The 27,578-nt window shown below is 37.4% G+C and overlaps 1 protein-coding gene across 1 annotated transcript in view; it reads left to right on the top strand.

The window, feature by feature from the left end:
• The first annotated feature begins 24,170 nt into the window (after positions 1-24,170).
• Positions 24,171-27,578, top strand: part of MED17 (mediator complex subunit 17) — a 31,898-nt gene continuing 28,490 nt past the window's right edge. The window contains exon 1 of the mRNA XM_031961006.1: positions 24,171-24,966. Coding sequence (XP_031816866.1) covers positions 24,717-24,966 — 250 coding nt within the window. The 5' untranslated portion in view covers positions 24,171-24,716. The remainder of the gene's footprint in view (positions 24,967-27,578) is intronic.

Consider the following 27,578-nt stretch of genomic DNA (forward strand, 5'->3'; position numbering starts at 1 on the left):
TATGAAGCTATCATGAATGTCTCTCATCCAGATGGCTTTTCCTAGAATAAATACCAAAGAACATTTTCCCAAAATCCTGCTTTTTTTTTTTCTAAAAGGAGTAGGGATAATGGGTGGAACAGTGTGGCCTTAAATGAGTATGATCTCCTTTAGCAAAAACTCTAGAGCCTTTTCAGTTTTACAAGGGAAGGCTTTTACCCAACTAGTACAGATGTCAACAAAAACCAAAAGCAGTTTGAAGCCCCTGCCAGGGGGTATATATGTAAAAATCCACCTGCCAATCCTCCCCTAAATATATCTCTTCTCCAGATAGACTTCAGAATGGGAGGATTTAACAGCCCTTTCAATATTTACTTGTCTAGTAACTATATGAGGGAAAATAGGAGTCAAGAGTGAGAGAATTAAAAGTACCATGGTCAGGGGCAAACAAGCAGCAGCATGGGTAGCTGAATCTGTAAGTCTGTTTCCCTTGACCTGAAGTGAATTCCTCTTCTGTTGTCTTTTACAAAATATAGCAGAAATGTCTTTAAGTCCATGGATAGCTTGCAGTAATTGTCCCCCTGTGTGAAGATCGCGTATTTTAAAATCAGCACGAGTCAGGAATTTAGGTTAGGGGAAAATCGTCAGTCTTTATTCTCAGTGAAGAAAGATCGGAGGTGGAAGAGAATCGGCGATAGCAATGTGTGCAGCTGAGTCAAGAAGCTAGCTCTACCAGCAGCCACACAACCAGCAGCTCAGAGTCTCGAACCCAGGCCCAATCTCTCCCAGCTTCTCTTCCTGTCTCTCTCTCTGCCTCCACCCACCAAAATCGTCATTTCCTATACAACACATCAGGACTTGCAGGGAGAGTGGGCAGGGACCATTCTTTATCCAATCATGTATATTAATAGAGTATAGCCCAATTACTATCTAGCCTCAAGTACTTGGGACCTCAGTGCATCAGCTCAAACCTCAGCCCATTACACCCCTGCATACTTATTGGGCAATGTTTGGTCAAAATAAATCTTTCTTTTCATATAGCCCCTATGAGCATGCAAAACATAAAAGGTATATTTGTAGTTGTATAGATATTCGCTCTCATTCCTTTCCCCAATCTAATGCTGTGATGCGGACAAAAATGCCCCAAACTTGGTGGGGAGTTAAAATCTCCAATGACTGACCCAAGATGAGCTTGGAGGCTTCCTCAGTTAGGACTATTAGAAGCCTCTGCTCTAAAGCTTCAGGAGGGCCATCCCAAAGACACAAGTTTCTTTGAGAAGTTAGCAAGGAGTCTGGAATTGCGTCTCAGTGGCTGAGTCAAGATTCCTAGGACCTGGCCCTGCCTGTCATCAACATATAGAATAAAAGCTTTAGGTAGGGGTAAGGCTACCCTAAGGTAGACCTACCTTCACAGCCAGAGAAGCCTCCAGTGTAATGGGCTGAAGCTCAGGTTGATGCACTGAGGTCCCAAGCACATGAGGCTAAATAGTAATTGGACCATACTCTATTAATATTTATTCTTGGAGAAAGAATGGTCCCCGCCCACTCTTTGTGCAAGTCTTGATATGTTGTATAGGAAGTGATGTAGGGACGATTTTGGGGGGTGGAGGCAGAGGGGCAGGAAGAGAGGTGGAGAGAGAGGACTGGCGGGTTCGTGTCACGGCTGCTCACATTGCTATCGCCATTCCCCTTCGCTTCCACAAAGAATAAAAATTGAAGATTTTCCTTTAACCTGAATTCCTGACTCCTGCTGATTTTAAAATACACAGTCATCACACTCCAGGGCTGGGCTGCACATCAAGATATTATCAACATACTTGTATTATGCTCATGTCTTCTACTGACCATTTGCTCTGATTACAGAAATTTGCTATAGGAGGAAAAAGCAATGACATGATTAAAATAGCATCAAAACTGATGCTTCAGGGCCTCAGTTTGAGAGCACACACATGACAGATAAAACATCCTTGGCTCTGTTTGACAACCAATCATGCAGTAACAAGATGAGAAAGAAAGAAACAACTGGGAAACTGAGTCAGAAGTATCCCGCCTTGAGCAGAGGCTAAGGTTGTCCTCCCAGCTTTTGCCCAGATAAGACATCCATCTTAACAGCTCAGGAAAGCATCCCTCCAGGTAATTTATGGCATTTTCCCCAAATGATAGGTTATTGACAATGCTCTATCAATCATATCCAAATTTGAAACTCAAAGCAATATTAGTTACAGCCCCAAGAGATTTCATCTCAATAGCAAGTTTCACTACTTAGGTTTTTAGATCCTAAACCAGTGGTTCTCAAACTTTTGTTTTCAGTATCTTTATCCTATAAAAAATTATTGAGGATCTCTCCAAAGCATTTTTGTTTATCTGGATTATATTTATAGACATTTACCATATTGGAAATAAAAACTATTTTTGAATTTGAATATAAAAACTATATTTTGAATTTAGAACCCTTCTAAAAGGGTTTCAGAGATCCCCAGGATTCTCTAGACCATACTTTGAGAACCTCTGTCCTAAACTGTCTATTCCATGTGCCTGTAGAGCACAGCCAAAGCTAGATGCAGGATTGTCAGGTTAGAATCCTGCTGTAGGTACTTCAAGAAAGCTATAGATCATATTTGTTATCATTTTCATTAAACAAGAAGACTGTTGTGCACTTAAATAAATATTAAATAATTAAATAATTTTGACAGATGGAGACCTTGGTAGAAATACTCATTTTTGGAGAATTTGCAGTTCTAACAAACCTCTTAAAAGTTTCTTACATTGTTAAGAAATAGAAATCTTTGGTACAGCATTAAAAATTACTTTAACTTCATGCAAATAACTAGTAAACAGTTTTCAATCCTAAATTTTAGATTAACTATTAAAAATCCCAATCAAAAACCTCTAGAAACCTAAAGGTGAAGAAACTGGAACTCTACACACAGAACCAAGTTTTTCCCCAAACCCAGCAAGTTTGCAAAGCTGGGGAATGGACTCTAGGGCAAGGGCTGAAGTATACTTGCCCTGCCTGTCTAACCAGAAATCCCAATCATGTCCCTGGTGCCAAATCCTCGCCACACGGCTGCTGCCCTCCCCTGAGTCACTCCACTTCATGCTGTCTTTCCCCTTCCCCCATGTGACATAATATCTCTCCTAACTCCACTATGCTTCTCAACCCCGCTTCTCCTCCTTACATCTAACTAACTCTTTTAGGCTGCTAAGTCCCATTCAGGATTTAGCCTGCCAGCTAAGGACATGCCCTAATCTCATGGTGAATTTCCTTTCTCCTGGCAAATGGCAAGTTCCTTCCACTAAAGAACTTGCCCCTTCTTTCCATACTGCTCTTCTCTGTGCCCTCCCCCTCCCAGTCCCCTTCCCCTTCCTCCTCTCTCTCCCCCCTTCCCTTCCTTCCTCTTTCTAACATGCTATCTCTCTCTCTCTCCCTCTTACAACCTATCAAATCAATAATCCCTAACAATTTTAGGTTTCAATATTATGATAATAACCCCTACTTAGCAATTTCACAATTTTCATAAGTGATAGTCAAATAAACATAACATAGCCTATCACAAAAATGAATAGGAATCTCCTGTAATGTAAAAAGTTGTTTCCAATTTTAAAAATAGCTATTCAATAAACTGGGAAAACATTTTTATAGCTAAAGGATCTGATAAAGGCCTCATTTTCAAAATATATAGAAAATTGACTCTAATTTATAAAAAAATCAAGCCATTCTCCAATTGATAAATGGTCAAAGGATATTAACAGACAATTTTCAGATGATGAAATTGAAACTATTTCTAGTTATATAAAATGGTGCTCCAAATCACTATTGATTAGAGAAATGCAAATTAAGATAACTCTGAGATACCACTCTACACCTCTCAGATTGGCTAGGATGACAGGAAAAGATAATGGTGAATGTTGGAGGGGATGTAGGAAAACTGGGACACTAATACATTGTTGGTGGAATTGTGAATGCATCCAACCATTCTGGAGAGCAATTTGGAACTATGCTCAAAAAGTTATCAAACTGTACATACCCTTTGATCCAGCAGTGTTATTATTGGGCTTATATTCCAAAGAGATATTAAAGGAGGGAAAGGGACCTGTATGTGCAAAAATGTTTGTGGCAGGTCTCTTTGTAGTGGCCAGAAACTGGAAACAGAATGGATGCTAATCAATTGGAGAATGGCTGAATAAATTGTGGTATATGAGTGTTATGGAATATTATTGTTCTGTAAGAACCAACAAACAGGATTATTTCAGAAAGTACTGGAGAGACTTACATGAACTGATGCTGAGTGAAATGAGCAGAACCAGGAGACCATTATACACTTCAACAACAATACTATATGAGGATCAATTATAATGGAAATGGATCAGTTCTGATGGAAATGACTATCATAGGCAATGAGAGGATCCAAATCAGTTCCAATTGATCTGTAATGAACAGAACCAGCTACACCCAGCGAAAGACTACTGGGAAATGAGTGTGGATCACAATACAGAGCATTTACACTCTTTCTGTTGTTGTTTGCTTGCATTTTTGTTTTTTTTCCCCCAGGTTATTTTTACCTTCTTTCTAAATCCGATTTTCCTTGTTCAACAAGATAACTGTATAAATATGAATACATATATTGTATTTAACATATACTTTAGCATGTTTAATATGTATGGGACTGCCTGCCATCTAGGGGAGAGATGGAAGGAAAGAGGGGAAAAGTTGGAACAGAAGTTTTAACATGGTCAATGTTGAAAAATTACCCATGCATATGTTTTGTCAATAAAGCATTATAAAAAATAGTTGTTTTCAATACTTTACCTTGTGATATTCTAATTAGATGTTCTACTCAAACTATCAATTGCTTTTGCAAATCAATTTTTCTTGTCCCTCTTAAATCACGTCTTAAAAATACTTTAAGATTCACAATGTAGCTAATATCTAAATAATATTGGATTATATTTCATAGAACTTATCCACATGTCTAGCAGAGTTGACAAAATTTTAAAGCATAGCTCAATTTCTTTTTTTATTATTATTATAGCTTTTTATTTACAAGATATGTGCATGGGCAATTTTTCAGCATTGACAGTTGCAAAACCTTTTGTTCCAATTTTTCTCCTCCTTCCCCCTACCTTCTCCCCAAGATGGCAGGTAGACCAATACATGTTAAATATGTTAAAGTATATGTTAAATACAATATATGTATACATGTCCATATAGTTATTTTGCTGCACAAGAAGAATCGGATTTTGAAATAGTGTACAATTAACCTGTGAAGGAAATAAAAAATATAGGTGGACAAAAATAGAGGGATTGGAAATTCTATATAGTGGTTCACACTCATTTCCCAGAGTTCTTTCTATGGTTGTCATAGCTCATAATTTCTACAAATTATCCAATATAAATTTTAGAAAGCAACCTATTTTGTCTAATTAGGAGATACAAAACATGTGACTTTTTAAGGTAAGTTAACAGAATTTTGTTTTAATAGCCTTTTTAACTCAAAATAAAATCAAATATAGATTTAAATTTCCAGTAGTAATGTTGCAATATTTGCACATAAATTTCTAAGATCTTGTGCTTAAACCTACAATCCTAGCATATACCACTTAATAGTGATTGTCACATATAATTGTGATAGTAAGAGATTCATCACATAAAATTGACAGATCATTTTGATATCTAAGAGGTGGTCTTAAGTTCAACATTCCAATTAGAAATTGTTTGTACTTAACAAAGTTGTAGATTATCAGTAAACTCATCCCTTCATTGGGACCTATGTAACGCAAATGAGTTATTTCTCAGGGATAACAATCTTACAAAATAGTTTTAAGAAGTGTAACAAACTTACAATTTATGAGGAATTCCAGAAAAACATTCCTCTTCACTTCTGTCCGTTTACTTTCCTTGATTGACATCCACTTTCTTTGTTCTCTTTTGTCTCCCCCCAGTTCAGAATTGCATACTCTCAGTTCTCCAGGCTTTTAAAGGGCCAATTTTAAAGCTCCAATTTCATGGCTTGTGATCCTGTAATCACAGAGCTGACCTCTAGACTAGGATCCCCAAGTCTGGAGGGGTCGTCCCCATCCAGCAGTCATCCACAGCACCCCTGTTCTGTACTGTTTATCAGGACTTTTTTCTGGCTTACAGGAGGCACCCCTTTCCTTGGCTCATCAAACCTTGATGATCCCAGGGTTCCCTTCAGCCTAAGGACAGCCCAAGGACACAGGCAATGCTCTTACCTCTGGATTATGTGCACACATTTACCTGACTGTGTTCATTTGCCCTCAGGCTAATTTTTCATAGACTTCTGCTTCATGGTTCTAACTGAGTGCCTCTCTTCAGGCCCATAGTTCACAGAGAAAGAGTCTGAGAGCCAAATCTCAAAGATAGTTAGAGAATGCCCAACTTGTACCTGTCTTGTATCAGAACTGCAGCGTCTCTCTGGGAAGTCACAGATCCTGGATGAGCCCCCATAAACTGTGTGGGACAGCAAGCTAGACCCCATTACCAAAACTGACTACTCAGTGCCAGCTTCAGACACAAACAGGAAGCATTTATTTGGTCGTTGCAAGGAAAGGTTCAAGCAGAGCAGCTGACCAACCCAGTTATGGTGTTTGTGGTGGCAAGCCAGAAACAATGAATGAATTAAATAGCAAAATACCTGAGTTCATTAGATGGACTGACAAGGAAGTAACTATTGACCAATGGTCAGCAATGCTGTCTACTTCCTGTGGGTCATAAAATTTTCTGATGCTCAGACCTAGGGTCTGACCTTTTCTGCCCTACAGCTCTCTGAGAATAGGGATCACATGATTTCCTGAAACTTAGGCCTAAGATGTGACTCACTCCATCTCACAGACTTTTTGAGAAATCTTCACCTGGTCCCATTCACTATTAAGAGGGAGAGAATACCTCAAAGTGGGCTTAGTCCTGGAAAGGACTTAGCAAAGATCTTCATCATGAGCAGATCTTTTACAGGGAAATACAACCTTGGATTTCTCAGAGGAAGATTAGAAATACCAAGGAAGAATTTGGTAACTCAAAGGGAAGGATCTAGAAGGATCCAGATGGAGTGCACCTGGAGACCAGGTCTTCCTAAGCCTGTCTAAAGATATGCTAATCAATATCTCAAAGGTTGTTTAGAGGTACCCAGAAGTGCCAGGAATTGACTGTGGAGGTTGATAAAGAGTTTCATTCCTTTGTGAAATGATCCAACCATTCTGGAGAGCAATTTGGAATTGTGCTCAAAACGCTATAAAACTGCATATCCTTTGATTCGACAATGCCATTGCTGGGTCTGTATCCCAAAAAAAATCATAAAAGAGGGGAAAGGACCCACATGTGCAAAAAATGTTAGTGGTGGCAAAGAGTTGGAAAATGAGTAGATGCCCATCAATTGGTGAATGGCTGAATAAGTTAAGGTATATGAAAGTAATAGAATATTATTGTTCTATAAAAATGATAAATGGGTTGATTTTAGAAAGGCCTGCATAATTTTACATGAATTGATGCTGATTGAAACAAGCAGAACTAGTAAAATGTTATACACAATAAGATTGTGCAAATATCAACTATGATAAACTTGGCTCTCCTCAATAGGCAATGATGCAAGGCAAGCTCAATAAACTTTGGACAGAAAACCCACGTCTGTATCCAGGGAGAGAACCACAGATTCAATGTAAATCAACACATGCTGTGTTCTCTTTTTTCTCGTGGTTTGTCTTTTTTTGTCTCCCAACATGACTCATATGGAAATATATTAAAAAATGAATGTACACATGTAATTTTAAAAAGTGTTTTACATGTAACTGGGGAAAATATTTTTTTTAAAAGAGTTCCATTCTTACAAATCAATCTATACAAATAGAATAATCTGGAACTTGGTTATGCCTAATAATAGCCAGATGGGCTTCTTCCTGACAAGAGAAAAGAGTAAGCTCAAAGTCCACATCGCTGCTGCCTTTTTTTAACTTATCATTATCAAAGTTCTGTATATAAGGCCCTAAACCTGTGAGCTATAGATTCTAAGTTCACTTGCTTAATTATAGGAAGTTAATTAAAGCCCCTCCACCTTTGTTTTTCATTGTCATGGTGACCAAGTCCAGCATGGTGGCAGTGACTCAACTACATGAAAAGTCCCCCAAAATGATTTTGTACTTCTGGACCAATCTTTTGTCCAAGAGGAATAGGTGACCATTTTTAAGACCATTTAGATCACTGACTATGGTAGCTTGTACTGTTTCCTCCTGCCCAGCCTAAGGAGAAACCTATCCATCTTGTGTGTAGATATTCCTTGTTTCACCTAACTTGTAACCCCTGCTGACATATTATTTTTCCCTAACTTTCTCCACTTATCTCATTTATCCTTCTTTGAAGATTTCAGTTCCTTCCATTACTTGATGTTCTTTCTCAAATGAGGCACAGTGTCCTGGAGTTTTTCCCTGCAGCTCTGAGCAACCTCTTCAATGGACAGCTACATGCTTCTGATCTTAACTACAGGTTATACAGAGGGAGGTCTGGTCCTCCTTACAGAAAAGCTTGGGGACTTGCTGGTACTTTTGTCAGTAGCTTTGTCCTACAGAGTTCTTCAAGTTTGGGGGGTTGAGCTTCTTACAGACAGCCAACAGTTTTGACAGATATACACTGAGGACAGAAAAATTGTGGGAGACTTTCCTGCATTCAGGATAAGTGTGAAATGTGTGCCCCCAGTTTCCTTGCTTCTGGTCAAACCTGGCAAAAAGCTGTGCCCAAAGGTGAGGGTGACAGGTTTTGAGAAGAATGTCAGGCATATGCTGCAGATGGTCTTCTGCTGGAAACTATGTAGCAGTGTGAAAGCATCCATGCTCCCTTTTTTTTTTTTTTTTTTGCTGAGGCAATTGGGGTTAAATGATTTGCCCAGGGTCACATAACTAGGAAGTATTAAGTGTCTGAGGCCAAATTTGAACTCAGGTCCTCCTGACTTCAGGGTGCTGGTGCTTCCCTTTGTGGATTTTCTTTAGCCAAGATCCCCAACTCTTATCAGCCAAGGACTCTTATCAGGCAATGGCTCCTTCTGGAGATCTCAAAGTCCTTCCATGTTCTCCCACTTGCTGCAAAACTTGGAAGCCAGAAGCTCAGTAAGTCTCCTTCCTGATGTATTGTTTTACTTATTTTAGCTTTTGCATCATAGATCACTAGAATTATTTTGTATTGTAACTATTCTTGAATATTTGGGCATCTACCCCTTTAAAAATAGTGCCTTGGAATGAGAAGAATTGCAGATTATGAGGAAGATCTGAGGTCCATTTCATTAGAGGTAATCATGGATCTTTTAATAAAGTGCCTTTGGCTCAGAGCTGTTTCAGTCACTTTATTATAGGTGGGATAATTGTAATCCCCACATCATCAAATTCAGAGCTAAACCAAAGTTAGCAATTTAGGTTTTCAGCAAATTTGTGAAGCATTCTGTTTTTTGGTTTTTTTTTCCTACCAGCTCCTTTTTGTATTTGCTAATATATTCCTATAGCTCTCCATATTTTAACTAAAACAACAACCTGACCATCTTCTTTACAGGATTTCTTAATCTTTTTTTTACATCAGAGTTCTCTGACTCTGTAGTCAGTGCTTATTTCAGTGTATTACACAAATCCTATGGCCATTCCTCAGTTCTTAACCTCTTTGTAGTTTTCGATATTGGAGGAAGTGGACTATGAGTTTCCAAGAAATATTTACCCCTCAGAAAAAGTAACCTTAGTGATCAAAGAAACAGAAATAGAAACAAACTCTCAGGCTATAGTTTATTCAATGGAATAAGATCCAATGGATTCTACCTTGCAGGAGGCCTAAAAGGTATTCTAATGAGATTATCTACAGAGAAGACCTTATCTGAATGGGATAAACTTGATCTTTAACAACTATGGAGGTTAATCACATTCTCCCAAATAACTTAACACATTTTCCCTATTATTCAAACTACCAAATTAGGAAAATGCCTGACCAGTCTCACCTAATGATCTTCTTTTACATACTTTTTTGCAATGTCACCCAAGTCTGGGTGAAACTCTGTTAAATATGTATATTTAGCTTTGTTTGAACTTAACCCATGCTATTCACAGCTACTGTCCATCAGCTGATTCCAATTAAACTTTTTTGTTCTTTAAAAAATTTTTTGATAGCTTTTATTTTCAAAATACATGCAAAGATAGTTTTCAAAACTGACCCTTACAAAACCTTGTATTCCAAATTTTTCTCCGTCCCTTTTCCCAACCCACCTCCCCCAGACAGCAAGTGATTCAATATGGGTTAACTATGCAATTCTTCTAAACATATTTCCACATTTATCATGGTGCACAAGAAAAATCAGATCAAAAAGGAAAAAATGAGAAAGGGAAAAAAAAAAACAAAGCAAACACCAGTAAAAAAAAAAAAAAAAAAAAAGTGAAAATATTATGTTGTGATCCATATTCAGTCCCTATAGTTCTCTTTCTGGATGCAGATGCCTCTATCACAAGTCTATTGGAATTGGTCTGAATCACTTCATTGTTGAAAAGTACCAAGTCCATCAGTGTTAATCATTACATAATCTTGTTATTGTGTACAATGATCTCTTGGTTCTACTCATTTCACTTAGCATCAGTCATATAAGTATCTTCAGGCCTTTTCTGAAATCATCCTGCTGATCATTTCTTATAGAACAATAATATTCCATAACATTCATATACCATAACTTATTTAGCCATTCTCCAACTGATGGACATCCAATCAGTTTCCAGTCTCTTGCCACTACAAAAAGGGATCCCATAAACATTTTTGTACATACAGGTCCCTTTCCCTTCTTTAAGATCTCTTTGGAATACAGACCCAGTAGAAACACTGCTGAATCAAAGGATATGCACAGTTTGACAGCTCTTTGGGCATAGATCCAAATTGCTCTCCAGAATGGTTGGATAAATTCACAACTTCACCAATAATGCATTCATGTCCCAGTTTCTCCACATTCTCTCCAATATTTATCATTATCTTTTCCTGTTAGCCAATCTGAGAAGACCTTTTTATTTTCTAGCCTTGCCTTCCACTCTATTGACTTCTAGTCAAATGGATCAAAGAGGGAAGAATTACGATATTGCTTTCTCAGGAAGATCTTCATATTTCTGAGTTGAAAAATTCCCCAATCACACTATCTCCAACACTATCACCTTCTTTTCCTTCAGGATATTTTGTCCTCTCTGACCCCTATCACTTTCTTTTCCTTCAGGATATTTTGTCCTCTCTGGATTTTCATGGCACTTGGTTTTCCAACCTGTCTCACCACTATTTTATAGTCTTCTTTTTGGAATCATCATCTATACTCATATTTCTATAATCTCTAAGTCCATGTCATAAGACCACTTCTTTTTCTTGTGCTCTCTGTTATCAAATATGGGTTGAGTTGCTTATTGGTTTTCCCCACCACTTAGCTGTAAATGCTTCTTAACTGAGTGCCACAAAATATGAACAATCCTCACATAAAACTAAAAAGTCTGAAATCATTTTAGATAAATATCTGTGACTTCATACTCATTAAGAAACTCCAGAATGTGGAAACTATCTTTGCCAAAATAATTTTTACTTCTGCAATTTAATTTTAGAGATTTGCTTAGAACATTGATGGATTAAGTCAAAGCTTCTTAAACTGTGGGTAGTGACCCCATATGGAGTCACACAACTGAATGTGAGGGCTGAGAAATTGTGATCTATTATATCAATAAATGTTTGATTTGTATACCTATTTATATACCTATATACCTGGGTTACATAAAAATTTCTCAGGCAAAAAGTTTAAGAAGGGGCAGTTAGGTGGCACAGCAGATAGAGCACACAGGCTCTAGAGTTGGGAGAACCTGAGTTCAAATATCGACTCAGACACTTAACCCTTAACACTTCTCTTAGCTGTGTTACCCTGGGAAAATTACTAGGAAAGAAGGAAAGAAAAAGTTTAAGAAGTCCTGGATCAAGTGACTTGCTCAGTATCACATAGTCAATATATATCAGCATGTCATTCAGGTCAAGAATCCAAATCCTCTTAATTTTGCTCTGCTGAATTTCTGAAATTTGATGTATAATTGGCTCTCAAGTAGCATCAAAACTGTTTTTGTTTTTTTTTAAAAAGGTGGGGAAGGGTCTCCCTTAATACTTTCCAATTTGGAATTTTTTCTCTAAATCTTTGCTAAATGGGACCCATTCTCTAGATTCAATCATTCTGCTGATATTTACCTGTATAAAAACAATTGGGACTCAAGATCTTTGAAGTTTGAGTTAGTCCCAAGATTGGAATTTTGATATTATAGTTAAAAAGAAATCTTTCATATCTTTCCTGGACTATGAGGTCCTAACAATTTTCTTCACTTCTAAGATCTGAATTATGTAAGGTATATGGATCAGAGGCAAACTTAATATTTAGCTTTATATAGCAGTTCTTGGGGCAGGCTTTGTAAAGAGACATTTATCTAGGGTCCAAGACTGGTGCAGAAAATTTCTTCTCCATTTTCTTATGAATGTGGCAAATGTCAATAAATGTGAATGATTCCTTATTAAAGAACAGAAAAAGAATGATATATGGTACAATGGAATTTTATTACTTATAGTTTACACTTTTTAAAAACCAAGATTACAAAGATTTCATGAAAATGATGGTTAAGATCCAAGGATGGAAAGTTCTCGAGGATTCAATTCTGATTTCACAAATGCAAATTATTATCCTGAGGAAAAGTGACTGATGTGGGCAGGACCATCTCTGATTCAATAGCTAATTTACTTATATTTGTTTTAAAAACATACAAATAAATAAGAATATAAGATTATGTAATGATCAATCATGTTAGGCATAACTCTTCTCAGTCTTACAATGATTCAAGACCATTCCAACAGATTTGGGATGGAAAATGCCATCCATATCTAGAGAAAGAACTATGGAGACTGAATGCAGATAGAAGCAAGCTATTTTCACTCCCCCCCCCTTTTGTGTTTTTTCACTTTTATTCTGATTTTTTTTCATAATATGACTAATATGGAAAAAACCTATATCAGATTACTTGCTGTCTTGGTGGGGGGAGATAAGGGACAGAGGAAGAAAAAAAATTTAGAACTCAAAATCTTACAAAAATGAATGTTATATTTAACATGTATGGGACTACCTGCCATGTAGGGGAGGGGGTGGAGGGAAGGAGGGAAAAAGTTGGAACAGATGTTTTTGCAAGGGTCAATGTTGAAAAATTACCCATGCATACGTTTTGTCAATAAAAAGCTTTAATAAAAAAATTAATGTTAAAAACTTACATGTAATTGGAAAAATAAAATATTATTGAGAAAAATAAACATTTGCCAGAAAAAGAAAAGATCAAATCTGTCTCCAATCTTTGAATAGCCAATAAAGAAAGCCATGTGGTAAAGAGCAGCTGCAAAGCTTAGTATTTGTTACTGATACTTAATAGCCCACCCCTGGCAGTAATGATTCAAAAAAGTTGCCCAACCTTTAACTTTAGAAGTGCTGGTGCAGCAGCAACTTTAAAACCTTGCTGGTATTAAAGCTGACCTTTTGCCACCCAGCAGGAGTAATTTTGCAACAGGTTCACTAAAAGACAAAGCACTAAGAATGTGTTTACCACATAATTATACCCTGCAATGTCAGATGGCTAAGCTCTTTTCTTTATGTTGTAAATCTTGATGGATTTTTTTCTGAACTTGCACATTGGGTTTCTGGTCTAGGGGAGTAAATCTGGTATTTCACATGCTGTGAGAGTGGAGTTTCTTTACTGGACTCTGCTTGTCTGTGTGCCACTGTATGTAAATCTGGAAGGATTCAAGGTAGATGCTCAGGCAGGTCAATTTACTAGGGCATCAAATGATGATGTAAAGTTCAATAGAATGAATAATTGCAAAAATTTAGTTAGAGTACACAGTTTGTTTCAGGCTGATACATTGATCAGCTTGATGTGCACAAAAGTAATAAATCTGATAACAATATAATTGGACTGTTGCAGCTACTACTCGTAGCTCAGAGTATGAGTGGACTTGGAACACAGAAGTTTTGAATAGAGTTTATGTAGGGTAAGCTATCTTCAGGTGTCATTCCTTTTTGCTTTTTTTTCTTTCACATTTGACAGTTTGAAAATCTTAGCATGGGAGTGATAACAGGACAAATATACAAAATAAAATATTATTTGGTATAGCAGGTGTTTTTTTTAAATGACATCACATTTCAAAAAAGTTTATGAGAAAATTGCCCACCTTTATAAAAACTAGAAAGAGGAAATAGTATCAAAAGGTAATTTCCTGAAATCCAAAAATGAAAACTTCAAGGAGCATTGCAAAAATCCAGAGCTTCTTAATTGAAGAAAAAATACTGCAAGCATCCAGAAAGAGAATTTAAGTACTGAGAAATCACACTCAGAATCACACATGATTTAGCAATCACTAGCTTAAAAGAATGAAGAATTTCCACCAGAAGACAAAGGAGATAGTTTTGTAGAATAAATTCTTCACTATAAGCCTAAGTATAATCCCACAGTGATAAAAATGAATCTTTATTGAAATTGAGGACTTTAGAAACACTCCTGATTTTTTAAAAAGCAAGCTGTGTAGCAACTTTGAAATTTAAATGCATAAGTTAAGGGATACATAAAATGAATAAACATTGACAAAGGACTAAACAAGGATAAACTGTTTATATAATATAGGGAGATGATATGAATGTCCCCTTTGTACTCTATCATCTAATAGATAAGGCCCAGGAATAGTTCTGTCTTGTCATAATATTAAGAAAAATGAAAGAGAAAAGAATAGTAATATATTAGTAGGAATAAAGGAAAAGATTTTTATATCCAAAGGTTCTGATAAAGGCCTCATTTCTAAAACATATAGAGAATTGAATCTAATTTATAAGAAATCAAGCCATTCTCCAAATGATAAGTGGTCAAAGGATATGAACAATTTTCAGATGAAAAAATTGAAACTATTTCTAGTTATATAAAATGGTGCTCCAAATCACTATTGATCAGAGAAATGCAAATTAAGACAACTCTGAGATATACTATACTGGAATATATTATACACCTCTCAGATTGGCTAAGATGACAGGAAAAGATAATGATGAATGCTGGAGGGGATGTAGGAAAACTAGGACACTGATACATTGTTGGTGGAACTATGAATGGATCCAAAGATTCTGGAGAGCAATTTGGAACTATGCTCAAAAAGTAATCAAACTGTGCATACCCTTTGACCCAGCAGTCAACTGGGTCTACTGGGCTTATATCCCAAAGAGATCAAAGGAGGGAAAGGGACCCACAAGTGCAAAAATGTTTGTGGCAGCCCTTTTCATAATGGCAAGAAACTGGAAATTGAATGGATGTCCATCAATTAATGGCTGAATAAGTTATAGTATATGAATGTTATGGAATATACAAGTTCTATAAGAAACAACCAGCAGGATGATTTCAGAGAGACCTGGAGAGACGTACATGAACTGATGCTAAGTGAAATGAACAGAACCAGGAGATCATTGTACATGGCAACAACAAGATTATATGATGATCAATTCTGATGGACGTGGCTCTCTACAACAACGAGATGATTCAAACTGTTTCAATTATTCAGTGATGAAGAGAGCCATCTACATCCAGAGAGAGGACTGTGGGAACTGAGTGTGTACCACAGCATAGCATTTTCACTTTCTGTTATTGGTTGCTCTCGTTTTGTTTTCTCTCAGTTTTTTTTCTCCTTGATCTGATTTTTCTTGTGCAGCAAGTTAATTGTATAAATATGTATATATATTGGATTTAACATATATTTTAACATATTAACATGTATTTTACCTGCCATCTAGGGAAGAGGGTGGGGGGAAGGAAGGGAAAATTTGGAACAGGAGGTTTTGCAAAGGTCAATGTTGAAAAATTACCCATGCATATATATGTTTTGTAAATAAAAAGCTTTAATAAAATAAAAAAAGGAAAATAAATTTAGAGGAAATCATCTCACATAAAAATGGTGTGCAAAATGACATTTATACCAACAAAGAGGAGGAAGTAAGGACACTTGACTGACACTTGAACCTCACTCTCATCTGAACTTGTCAAAAGAGGGAACATTAAACATATGACAGAATAAAGAAATACATTTCACTCAATAAGGAAATGAGAGGAAAAGGGGAGAAAGAAGGAAGGGAAATTACAGGGAGGGTAGAATAAGGAAGTAGTCCTAAGCAAAACAATTATTGAAATTGAACAAAAAAATTTACTGCTATTTTTGAGGGGACAAAAATAGGAATTTGAGTGAGGGATGGCTGAATAAGTTATGGCATAGAAATATGATGGAATACTATTGTGCTGAAAGAAATGGAAATGGTTCCAAAGAAACCTGGGAAGACTTGTATGAACTAATGGAGAGTATTATGTATAACTGGGAGAATGACTTATATAATGACAACAAAATGGTAAAGATAAACAACTTTGAAAGATTTAGGGACTCTGATTAGCATAATGACCAACTATGATTCCAAAAAACATTTAACTCACCTTTGGACAGAGAGTTCAAAGACTCAGAATACAGAATAAAACTTAAAAAAACCAGTCGGTGCAGAAATTTGTTTTGGTTGAATATATATATATATATATATATATATATATATCAAGAATTTTATTTTTTTTTTGTTCTCAATTAAAAGGAAGAAAAGACAGATTTTTGCTATTAAAATGGCCAGAATTTTTTTGAAAATCTATAATGAGCTATTTAGATTTTAGAGGTGAAATTATAATTTGTGAGTGCTATATTTTTGAAAAGAGAAACATTTAATTTAGTGAGGGGGAACTGTACATAAAGAATTTTTAGGCATATCAGTAATATATTCTTTTCTAGTTATATTTCAAATACTGGCAAACTGGGAAGCATGGAGAGATCTTTACTGAGTTTTGATTTGTCAGTTGGTGTGGATACTAAAAAAGAAATGCTCACTTTTCTAGATGTAGATGCATTGGAGTTAGTCTATTTTCAAATCAGACAAATGACATAGAATCCTTTACACAGCTTGCTTCTTAATCTTTGCCCAGTTGTGACAGCCAGTGGTTAGTTTCAACTCTAAAGGTTATAGTATCATAGATTGAAATGAAAGAAATTATCTGGTACAACTACCCTTATTTTTACATATGAGGAAACTGAGGCTAATATATATTCCAGCTTTCTATATTTTATAATCATCTTTTAAACTACATTATTAAAAGAGTTCATAGTTATTAGGCTTAGAGTTACATACCCATAATCCCTACTACTTGGGAGCTGAGGATGGTGGATCACCTAAATTTGAGAATTCTAAATTGCATTAGGGCTAAAGCTGACTGGGGGGGGGGGGTCTGCATTAAGTGCAGCACCAGTGTGAGCCCCTGGGAATGGGATGTAACATGCTAATTAATGAGAATCAGATATTTATTAGACTTACACTTATCAATGTATACCATAAAACATTATTAATACAAATGTGTCAATAATATCCTCCTTTAAGAACAAACCACAGACCTCTGTTGCAGAGATTCTTAGGCTGCATTAATAGAAGACTAGAACACAGGGAGGTGATGATAGTCTTTGTCCACAAGAGGCTAAAATAGGACAGCAAAAAAGACTCTAATTCATGTCACAAAAGGATCAATTGAAGGAAAAGTAATGTTTAATCTGGGAAAAATAAAATAAGATTTAGGAGACAAGAATAGCTGTCCCTTACAACATTTGATAGGTTATTATGCCTATAATGTTAAAAAAAAATAAGACAATGTAGAAATGATATGAAATGATCTTTTGGATTAATATAACAGAAATAGATCTCTGATAATTATAGCCTTTAAAATGCAGAATTGTTTGTTCTCCAAAATATTAAGTTGCCAATTAAAATATAGTACATGTACATAGTAAATTTACCATTAAATGTGCTAACATATAACAGAAATCCTAATTAGACTTAGATTTCTCAATACATGCAAGAAACTTATTAACCAAAATATGCAAACAAGTTTCCTCTCTGAAAAATTAATCACAACCCTGGGTCTTTGAGGTTCAAACAAGTTTTGTTCATACCAGTCTCAAGACAAGGCTCCCTCTCTGCCAGTTATCTATATCCCTCAGCAGTGAACATCTGGTAAATCTCCCTCAATCAGCAGTGTCCTTAAATCACAACATGAACTTTTGGAGAACATAGGAACCAGTTCAGACTCAATGTAGGAATAGGCTAATGTCTGGGGTTATTTGTTTTTTTAAAATATTCTTAACACAATGCCTGGGATAGAGTAAAGCCTATATAAATGTTAGCTATAATTTTTATTTTTTATTGTATATTTTTTCATTTTATATTGTCTTGTAGTATGATATTCATGTGGCAGTTATAAAGGCTAACAATGTTATTAGCAACTATGTTTATCATTAGCAACATTATATCAGATTGTTTCCATGACCAGAAGTCACTTTGCTAGGCACTCAAGCTCCCCTTTAGATAACAACTGAATTCCTATCACCTGTTTCTGATCAAGCATCATTTGTAGAGCAGATATAACAGTTCACAGAAATTTGGAAATCAGTAGGAGCTTTTAAGCCGTGCCTAAATGGATGATGTGGTTAATATGAAGTAGATGAAATTCATGCTTCATGTAAAGGTTGGGCTCTGTATGTTCTTTCTCCACTATAAATCCTATTATTCTATGTCTAGGTTATTAGTTTCATTGTTTCCTAAATTTGACTTTGAGGATTCATCACTCAGGTAATATGAGGATATAACTTTACTTGCAGTCTCTTAATGACATTTTTATAATACATCACATTTAAAATAAGAAAACTAGATATAGTTCCACAAAAATAACAAGTAGAGGGTATGTCATAGTAGCAAATAATACAGAAGTTAAAAACATGTATGACTTTAAATTATTTTTAGAAAAGGATTAGGATATAAAGTAGAATTAGGTTTTAAAACATCAAGGTAGATTTAATGCCCCCAGGTGTAGAAGACTGAAACTCTGAAAAGGTGTGCTTGAATCAGTCAGCAGAGCACTTGAGGCTAATTATCTATTGGATGTGAAATAATGGCTCTATAAGCATGTGCTTAGATGATATGATAATATGATGGCTCTCCTCATTATTGGCGCCTGCTGAATGGGTGGTAGTGAGGTAATCATAGGCAAGGATTGGAGGGCTGAGGGAGAGAACTCAGAGGCACTGGGCTTCAGGACAAGGAGGAGAGAGGCTGGATAATCCAATTTACTGGATAAACCAAAACCTATAAGATCGAGATGCAACAAAGTAAGGATCAATTCTCTGTTGCTTGTACTAATTTTGGCATAACAATTAACACCAAGAAAACATAGTTTCTCCACTAATCAGTACCATACCATCCACATGTTAGCAAATGAAGAAATTTTGGGTCTGAAAATTGATAAATTCATTATCCTTGATGATATATTATCCAGTGAGGTACACACTGATAATGAGGTTAGCATCAATGCTAGCTCAGTATTTAGGAGGCTCCAGAAGAATGAGTGAGAGAGAAGAGGTATTACTGCCTACTAAATCTACAGAGCCATTGTGCTTATCTCATAGTTATATGCCTGTGAAACCTGGACAATCTACCAGTACTATTCAGGAAACTGGATCACTTCCATTTGAATTTCTTAGTAAGATTCTGAAAATCACCAGGCAAGATAAAGTACTAGATACTGAGGTCCTCTCTGAAGCATTAAATTATAATTTGTAAACAGTAATTGGTATCGTATAATCTGCCAGGATTTAATTCTTTATGTAAAAATAAACTCATCAATCTCAGTATGCAAGTTTGCTTTCAACTTTAAGGAATGGTAAAATTATATGTACACTAAAGGATTATTTTAAAATAAATTTCTTTATGATTTATTATTGGTAAATGTTTGGTTTTTATATCTATTTTACATACTTACATATCAAAGTTACAAACTTTCCTGGGCAAAAAGGGGTCATGAGAAGAAAAAGTTCAAGCCCTAGGAAAGTATTTAAATAGATTCCCCCCCCCCATGTTAAGATAATTTTCAATATTCACCTTTGCAAAACTTTGTATTCCAAATTTTTCTTCCTTGTTTCCCTTTCCCCCTTGCCTAGTCAGCAAATAATCCTAGGAGAGTGTTTAATGAATAGAGAATATGCCTACCCAGAAATGTGAAGGGCTTGTACAGAAGGGTAGATACACACACACACACACACACACACACACACACACAGGTTTTAGTTTTTATGAGAAGTTATAATGTCTGTGAAACAGTTTCCTTTCTTTTCAGTTTGCCTATAAGTGCTTCCCATATCAGTGTTTCTAAATATTTGGTACAATTTAGAAGAATTGATAGCTACTTTAAGATGTAATTTGTATTTAATTGCATTGCAACTAAACAACTGCTGCTTTATTATTATTGTAAAAATCAAGTTAAGCCAGGGCAGGGCCTTGCTCCCAATCATCAGACTATTGAGTCAATGCTTCCAGAATTCTACAGGTTGCTTTGGTTTGTTTTGTCATTTTTGCTACTGATCATTACTTGTCTTAAATCCATCCTCCCTTCCCATCATCTTACAGTTTCTTTGTACCTCCTTCTCTTCCAACTTCCCTGTTGGATAAGATAGATTTCTATTTTCAATTGAGAGTGTATGTTATTTCTTCTTTGAGCCAATTTCAATGAGAATGAGGTTCATGAATTGCCTGTCACCCCTCATTTTCCCCTCCATTATAAAAGCTCTTCCTGGGCTTTTTTGACAAAGATGGTGGAGTAGTTTGCTATTTCTTCCTCCAGTCTATTTTAAAGATGAGGAAATTAAGGCAAACAGGATTTTATCTAAAAAAGAACTTTGGAAAGATGTTAATAAACTAAAGAGCAACTAGCAGAGGGTTAACTAGGTTAGTGAAGGACCCGAAGGTCCTATAAGCACTGGTTAAATGATGTACAGGCTGGAGAAGAAAAGACTAAAAAAGACATGGCAGTTGTATTTAAGTATTTAAAAGCTTTCATGTTTAAGATATATTTAGATTTGTTCTGTATAATTCCAGAATTCAGAACTAGAAGTTGTGAAAGTTGCAGAGGAAAATTTAGGCTTGATATAAAAAAGCTTGCTATTTTAATAGAAGTGACTTAAGATTTTTTCTTTTGGGAAATCTTTGGCCAGTGGTGTGCCAGTAAATGTTTAACTATGAATTCGAAGAATAAACATTTTAAATTTAATCTACATTATTAAGATTATCTTAAATACCTGATTAAGTCTAGATAATCAACAAAACATAAATCAAGCCCTGTTATGTAATGTGGGGAGAAGGGGAGAGAGAGAGGCTGTGAAATTTTAAGTCAGCCCCTAAGAGTGCTCTGCTAGAGCTATATTTCCTTCTAGATCTACTTTTATTGATTTTTAAGTAAGCTTCAATATTCCCTCTGGCCACTAGATGGTAGTCAAAGCCTGAGATGTTCCGATGGGAACTAGCTGCTTTCTTTTGCTGTTAGCTGGTGAAAACAATTTTTTCACCCAGATCTAGCTGAACAGTTTTCAAAGTTCAAATCTAAAGAATGAATACTTAGAATACTAAAGACAGCCACTATTTCAATCATCCTAAAGTCATTAGGTTGTCTCATAAACTAAGGGATTTCATTCAACATTTAAGCTGAAATTCCCTCAACTATCCGGCTTCTCATTACCTCAGTCTCAACTCTTAACAGCCAACTCCTTCATTCTACCTCAACCATAACCTTTGATCATCACTTCACAAATACAATGATCCCTTCCACACTGTAACTTTCCCCTCTACATTTGGAAATATTGTGGGCCGACATAAGAAATTAAAAGGGAATTTTGGGGGAAATTTGGGGAAGCCACAGAAGACACAGGAAGACCATTGACACAGAATTTAGAAATTCAGAAATGTATAAAATATCACTTAAGACTATAACAATTCAGACTGCTCTTTAATATGAAGGGAAGATCAAAAAAATTTTACACAGATTTTCCAAATTGATGGGTGCTATTTTCCTAATCCCTGTAATGTGAAAGGTATATTTCAATGATAAAGAAGGCTGAAATTCCTATATCTGATCTTAACTTATCATTCCATATTCAGTGTTGGTTGCAGGGGTGCATCCACAAAATTTTATTGTGTTTAGGTAAATGAAAGATAGTATTGGTGATGAGATCATGGGATGTACAAGTTTTCAGTATTAAGAGTACATTTATTTCTATTGCTGTTCTGACTCCTTTCTTCCCAAGCACTCTATACCTCATTTATACCTGTGAAATCTAGACAGTATACCAGCACATGGCAGGAAACTGAATAACTTCCATTTGTATTGTCTTGGGAAGATCCTAAAGATCATCTGCCAGGATAAGACACTGAGGTCCTTTCTTGAACTTAGGTGCCAAAAATTCAAACTCTCCTGCAGAGAGTGCAACTCTGATGGGCTGGCCACATTGTTTGAATGCCAAAAAGTATGTTTGTCTAGAAGACTGTTTTAAAAAGAACTCTTAAAAGCATGGTGGTCACATAGTAGTCAGAAGTGATTCAAAAACATTCTCAAAGTCTTTGTGAAGAACTCTGGGACTGCGTGACATGGAAGATGCTGGCAAAGGACTGTCTAGTATGCTGTGCCAGCATCAACATGGTCTATTTGTACTGGATCTGTGGGAAAGCATTCTAAGTCATAAACTAGTCAACTAGTTCGACTCTAATATTGTGATGTTATTTTGGTCCTCTGAGAATGAAGGACAACAACTAACTTATACAGGTATTACCAGAGTATGGGCTTTGCCTACTGTAATAGACTCCTAACTGGTGGTCCTGACTCTTCTCTCCTAACTTCAACTTATCCTCCATGTAGTTGCCAAAGTGATCTTACTAAAGCAGAGATCTGTTACTATTTAGTAATTCCAGTGCCTCTCTATTACTTCTAGGAATGTTTGGCATTTAAAGTTGTTCATAACTTACTTCATCCTACCTTTAAAGGTTGATTATTATTATTTCTAGGTATATTTTTCTCCTTCATGCACTATGCTCCAACCACATAGGTCTTTTTGCTTTTCCTTTCATAGCTCTGTTATTGATATCTGTGTACATGTTCTGCCTTCCTTAGTAGAACAAAAGTTCAAAATCAAAAGTGATAATTTTCTATTTCTTTCTACAATGTAGTTAGTGCTCATCAAATATCTGATGAACTTTGTTTGTAGTTATGTTTTCCTTTCCTTATTCTTCTCTTCCTCATTGTCCCATTTGTATTTTTTCTTCATCCCCTTCCAATTGGACCTTATTTAAACCAAGGTCTGAAACCCCAACTTTTGTATTTATAGTTGTTTATAGAATCACTTTCAGGTTTCTTCCATTTCCAGGAAGTGACAAGAGGGCTTGATTTTTCCCTTGATTCTTTTTTACAGACCTACCTTAAAAAGTTGTTCAGATGACTGCTAAGTGGCTAGGTGGATGGAGCACCAGCCCTTAAGTCAGGAGGACCTGAGTTCAAATGTGATCTTAGACACTTCCTGGATGTGTGACCCTGGGCAAGTTACTTAACCCCAACTTCCTCACCTCCCCCTAAAAAAAAAAAAAAAAAAAAAAAAAAGTTGCTCAGATCCAAGCAACCTGAACCAATCAAATTTCAGTAACTAGACCCGTCCTAAATACATCTTCCTCCTCAACGAAACGTTCTAAGCACATCCTCCAGTTGTTTTTTCTCTCTTTTCCTCTCCCCTACCCCCTTCAGTCAAACAGAGCTGTTAAAGACTAGCTTTAAAATCACCACTTTTTTTTTTAACTTTAAGATTCACAATTAAATAACTTTGGACCAAATTTCATAAAACTTATAAGTCCAGCAGAGCTGCAAAATTTTAAAGCGTAGCTTATAATTTTTACAAATTACCCAATCTACATTTTAGTAAGCAACATCAGCTGCTTTTGCAAATCATCTGAAATGTGGCACTGTTCAATCTATTAAGCATTCCCTAATTAATATTCCTGCGACTTATTTCTCCATAGAAGTCCTGGTGAGGGAAGTACCGCGGCAGAGCAACAACTAGTGCAATTAACAGTCTTAGGTTCCGGGGTTCGCGAACTTTCCAAAACAGTTTGGATAAAAGCTCTGTCACCATGATCACCTTTGCCACCCTGTGCATTTTCTGTACTTAGAACTATTATTCTGAAGAGTCCTTTGGGTCCCCGGGTGCCCAAGTGAATCAGCTTTGGGAAGCTGGGGAACAGCGAGGAGTTGCCTCCGGCTAGGATCCTGCGCGGACCGGGGGGAGACCCGAACCCGGCCTTCCGGGCCCCGACGCCCCTCCTTCCTGAGACACACAGAGCGGTCTCGGTACGGAGACAAAAACAAAATCATCCCGGCTCTCGTGAGCTTTCGTGCCCGTACCGGATCCCAAAGCGTCACCGCCGCGTAACTTCCTAAAACTGAAATAAAAAACAAACGCACAGCACTCGCCTCTGGGTAAGGAGTGCCTCCTCTCGGATCTCTCTAGGGTTGGGTTTTTCCCGGAAGTCGGCCCCCCCGGGCCTCGTCGGCTTCCGTAGGATTTAGTCGCAGTCCTTCCGGGCGTTTGCCTTCCCACCTCATTTGGCCCGGCTATCTCGCCGTAGCGCGCTCTAGCCGCGAATCCTGGGAAGCTCCTCGCGCAGTCAGCTGTGTTTGGGCCCCGCGGCTCGGAGTCCCCTTTCTCTCCGCTCCGGTTCTCCGCCGCAGGCCCCGGGCCGCAGCGAGCCGCCGAGATGTCTGGGGTGCGGGCGGTGCGCATCAGTATCGAGTCTGCCTGCGAGAAGCAGGTGCAGGAGGTGGGCCTGGACGGCACCGAGACTTACCTGCAGCCGCTGTCCATGTCGCAGAACCTGGCCCGCCTCGCCCAGCGCATTGACTTCAGCCAGGGCTCGGGCTCGGAGGAGGAGGAGGCGCCCGGCGCCGACCGAGACTCCCAAGACTGGGCGGGCACCAGCGGCGGCGCCGAGCAGGACGACGAGGAAGGTGAGGCGCGGGGCCGCTCGGGGTCTCAGGCCAGTGCAATAAAGAAAGGTTCATCCGGCGCTGGCCGAGCGGCAGCGGCCGTCTCCGTGAGCATAAAGAAAGGTTCATCCGGCGCTGGCCGAGCGGCAGCGGCCGTCTCCGTGAGTACGGGGAGATGCCCCGCGGGGACTCGGCCCCCCGCCTGCTGCGCGCTCTTCCCTCTGTCTACAAGGGGGTCGTGCCCGTGCCCGCAGGAACGGAAACTCTGATCGCTCAACTCCCGAAAAATCTCGGCGCTTAGGGGCTCCTTTTCTTTCCTAAGGACCCACCTCATTCTGGCTTTCCCTGATTGGCTGCCCACGGGTGCCGGGCCAAGCCCCGTTTGGTCGTTGTTCGGGCCCTGATTGGGTCCGTGAATGTAAATAGCAATTGTTTGTTTTGTGCAGAAACCCTGACACACACACACACACACACACACACCCATATAAGTGTATATACATACACACTACATATGTATCTTATTATTATTATTGATTAGGTAAAAGGCCGCTCTTTGCCTCCCTTCTTACCTGTCCTTAATCACTGAATGGGCGTTGCTTCAGTCAAACTGAGAGCTGTTAAAGACTAACTTTAAAATCACCTCTTTTTTTTTTTTTTTTTTTTTTTTTTTTACTTTAAGATTCACAGTTAAATAACTTTGGCCCAAATTTCATAAAACTTAGACATATGTCCAGCAGAGCTGCAAAATTTTAAAGTGTAGCTTATAATTTTTACAAATTACCCAATCTACATTTTAATAAGCAACATCAGCTGCTTTTGCAAATCAGTTCCTTGTTTTTAAAAAGACTAGCTTTAAAAGGCCAAGATTACCCCTTGTATTCAGGGCCTTCTCCGGTTGTCCTGTCTGGTCACCGGACCCAGATGGTTCTTGAGGAGAAAATGAGAAATCTAATTCATTTGTATGTCTTTGCATCCCTTCGCTGATGTCATGGTTCTAAGGATGAAGGACAAACCACAAATCAATTCAGTGAATGTGTGTTAAATGCCTTCTATGTGCCAGGCACTGGACTAAACAATAGGAACAAAAAAAGAAAAATAAAAGATGGTTCTTGTGCTCAAGGAGTTTATAATTTACTGATAAAGGTCTTCCAGTGCATACTGTCTTGGTAATGGCTGAGGGGAAATGAGTTCCAGATTTTCCTTTGCCACTTAATACAGTGATCAGTCTCTCTCTCTTTTTTAATTTTTATTTATTTATTTATTTTTTAAAATAACTTTTTATTGACAGGATCAGTCTCTTTGATCTTTAGTTTCCTTAATTGTAAAACAGGTAGAGGGGGGAATTGGTCCAAAGAGATAAAAGAAAAAAGAACATCATTCAAATATACTTTTATTATTCATAGCAATTCTTTTTGAAATGACAAAGAACTGGAAACTAAAGGAAGTAAGACTATCTGTTGGGAAATAAAGCGAGCAAAGTATGGAATGTGACTATAACAAAGTATTGTGCATTATAAAAAAATGAAAGGGAAGGTTTGAGAGAAATCTGGAAGTCTTATTAAATGAAATGGTAGCAGGGTAAAAGGCGAAAACTAGGAGAACAATTTGTATATAAACAACATTGTAAAGATAAACAACTTTGAAAGACTTGAGAACTCTGGTCAGAAAGGATTCCAGAGAATCAGTGAATGATGAAGCTTGCTACCCCTTTCTTGTCAAAGAAGAGATGAATTCAGGATGCACAAGACATATTTTTTCAAACATGGGGAGTGGGGGGTGCTATGAGATGGTAGCCAAAAAAAAAAAAAGAGAGAGAGAATCATTGAAATATCTTTTTTAAAAAAGTTGTAGATGTTGTGATACAGGAGCCACCTGCCATGGGTTGCTGGAGGCCTAACTCAGACCTGAAGTATGGATCTCTTCATGTGAGAGGATGATGATGAGAGGTCAGAGAACAGCAACTGCCTCTCAGTCTCTGTATCATCATCATCCTCTCACATGAAGAGATCCATACTTCAGGTCTGAGTTAGGCCTCCAGCAACCCATGGCAGGTGGCTCTTGTATCACAACATAAGGTTCCCAATGTGGGGCATAAGAAACAATAGTGTCTGAGAGCTGTTTGTGAGTAGGATCCTTCCAGAGTTCCTTCGATAACCCACAGGGAAGGAAAGGGAGAAGAGATCCAGTAAGACTTTTTTAGTTGGGGTAATTAAATGGGCCAACATATCAAAGGGCCAGGTCAGGAGACTGATGACTTAAATGCCTGTTCTGACCTCTCTCCTCTTCCCTCTGCCACCAGTTTATTTCATTCCCAGTCCACAAGCAACACCTGAGTCAGTAAAGGCTGCTTTGCAATTCCTTTGCAGCTGTGGAGGCTCTCAGAGAATTGACCTGCCTCTTCACCTAGGCATGGTCCTTAACAGTAGAAACAAGAACAGAAGGAAGGTCATAAAGAAATACAGAAAAATAGGATAGCTGTAAAAGCTTTAGGTAGAATTGCTTAGAATTAAAAGGAAAAACAAGCTGCACATAATAGAGATCTGCAGTTTTATTTATAATTCTCTTTTTTCCATTAATATAAAAATGCTAATTTTTATTTAACATTAAATTTAGAATATAACATTTATAAGACA

This window comes from Sarcophilus harrisii, chromosome 3 (assembly GCF_902635505.1).
Source record: "Sarcophilus harrisii chromosome 3, mSarHar1.11, whole genome shotgun sequence".
In the NCBI taxonomy this organism is placed as follows: Eukaryota; Metazoa; Chordata; class Mammalia; order Dasyuromorphia; family Dasyuridae; genus Sarcophilus; species Sarcophilus harrisii.